The sequence below is a fragment of the Myotis brandtii genome, unplaced genomic scaffold, assembly GCF_000412655.1.
Source record: "Myotis brandtii unplaced genomic scaffold, ASM41265v1 scaffold632, whole genome shotgun sequence".
In the NCBI taxonomy this organism is placed as follows: Eukaryota; Metazoa; Chordata; class Mammalia; order Chiroptera; family Vespertilionidae; genus Myotis; species Myotis brandtii.
Window position 1 is genome coordinate 255822 of NW_005370419.1, and position 1576 is coordinate 257397.

The 1576-nt window shown below is 68.3% G+C and overlaps 1 protein-coding gene across 1 annotated transcript in view; it reads left to right on the plus strand.

Annotated features, from left to right (window-relative positions):
• ENDOV (endonuclease V) overlaps window positions 1-1570 on the plus strand; it is a gene marked incomplete at its 5' end in the record, with an annotated part of 25366 nt that extends 23796 nt beyond the window's left edge. Inside the window, one exon of the mRNA XM_014528384.1 lies at window positions 903-1570. Within this exon, the coding sequence (XP_014383870.1) occupies window positions 903-1257 (355 nt within the window). The remainder of the gene's footprint in view (window positions 1-902) is intronic.
• Window positions 1571-1576: the final 6 nt, after the last annotated feature.

Below are 1576 nucleotides of genomic sequence, written 5' to 3' on the forward strand. Positions count from 1 at the left end.
GGCACAGACAGGCCTCGGGGAGCCCAGGGCCTTTCCGTCGCAATGGCGGCGAGTGCGACTGGGCGTGTGGCCTCCAGGGACCAGCCCAGCAGCAGGGGGAGCCTTCACCCCGTTACACGGGGGAGGGGACGGGCTGCGAAAGGCTGCAGGAGGCCTGGGGCCACGTTTCGGCGGAGCTGGGACCGGAGCCCAGACCAGCTGGCGGCTTAGCCCTGCGGTCAGCTCACGCGCGGCCGGCACACCCGGCGGGAGGGGCTGGGCCTGCCCCTCCACAGCTCCAGAGCCGGGAGGGTGCCCGCTGGCCCGTGCCCCTCTCCCTCCCTTGCATCCTGGGCAGCCGCCCCCGCCGCCCACGGTGACTCAGCTCAGCTGTTACTCAGCCTCCTCGCTTGCTGCCTTTTTTCTCTTTCTCTTCCAAAGGGTGACCTCGCTGCGGTGCTGTGGCAGGTGACTCCTCTGCCGGGGGTGGCCGTGGGACCAGGCCTCGCCCTCGGACTCTGGTCCTGAGCAGAGAGACTGTCACCTCCAGGGCAGGACAGTCCTGGCCTCGGTTCCCCTGAGTGGGGTTCGGGGTCGGGTCACCTGCCCGTCACCCTCTGCAGCCTCACGACCCAAGGACGCAGCACACGCAGGGGACACCTGGGGGGCCACTGGCCTCTCCTGCCTCCTGGACTCCCAGGTCCCGGGGTTCTGAGGTCGGGGTAGTGCCTGGAACTGGGGACACCCCTGGCCTTGGGTGGGGAGACCAGAGACGGTGCTCGAGCAGAAAGCTGACGGGATTGAAGTAACTGAGCAGTCAGACAGCCCGTGCCCTGAGTGCCCGCTGGCCGCTGGCTTCCACCCAGACTTTCCTTCCCATCTGCCACCCCTTTCCTCTTCCTCCCTCCCTGCCCCCTGCTCAGGCCCCTCGGAGTGACCGAATGGTGGCCTCCGGGGGACCTGTCCACCCAGAGCCTCGGAAGCGTGAAGGACTTGAGACGAGGTCTTCCTGGGGGCGTGGCCCTCAGGCCGAGGCAGGTGTCGGAGAGAAAGGCAGGGATGGGAGACTCGGGCCCAGCTGCCACGGCCACGAGGGGGAGAGGCCTGGGGCAGGCTCCGCCTCTGGGCTCAGCAGCCGCTGGGACCTGGGGTGGAGGAGCCCTTTCTGAGCCACAGGCTCGGGGCGGCTGCCCTGGCCACATCCTGCCTCACACGGCCCCACCGAAGGCAGGAGCAGCTCGTTCCCCGACTCCCTTGCAGCTAGAGGTGGGCCTGTGACCTGGGGCCTCCACCAGTCGCCCAAGCAGAGGGAGTAACCCCTGGAAGCAAATGACCCAACTCTCTCTTTCTCTCTCTTTATTGTTTCCGCTTGGTCCAAGGACGGGAGAGGGCTCCGGGGTTAAAGGCAGGGCAGGGAGGGGCTCCGGCAGAAGCCAGACTCCGGAGGCAGAGGGGCTCGGCTCCAAGTGCCTGAGGGAGCCTTTCGCGGAGACACGCCCGCCCAGCCCGGGCGAGTCCGGCCGCCCATCCTCCCAATGAGCTTCACCTGCTCACCCAGGACGGGCTCCCAGGAAGTGAGAGCGCCGGGCCTGCGAGC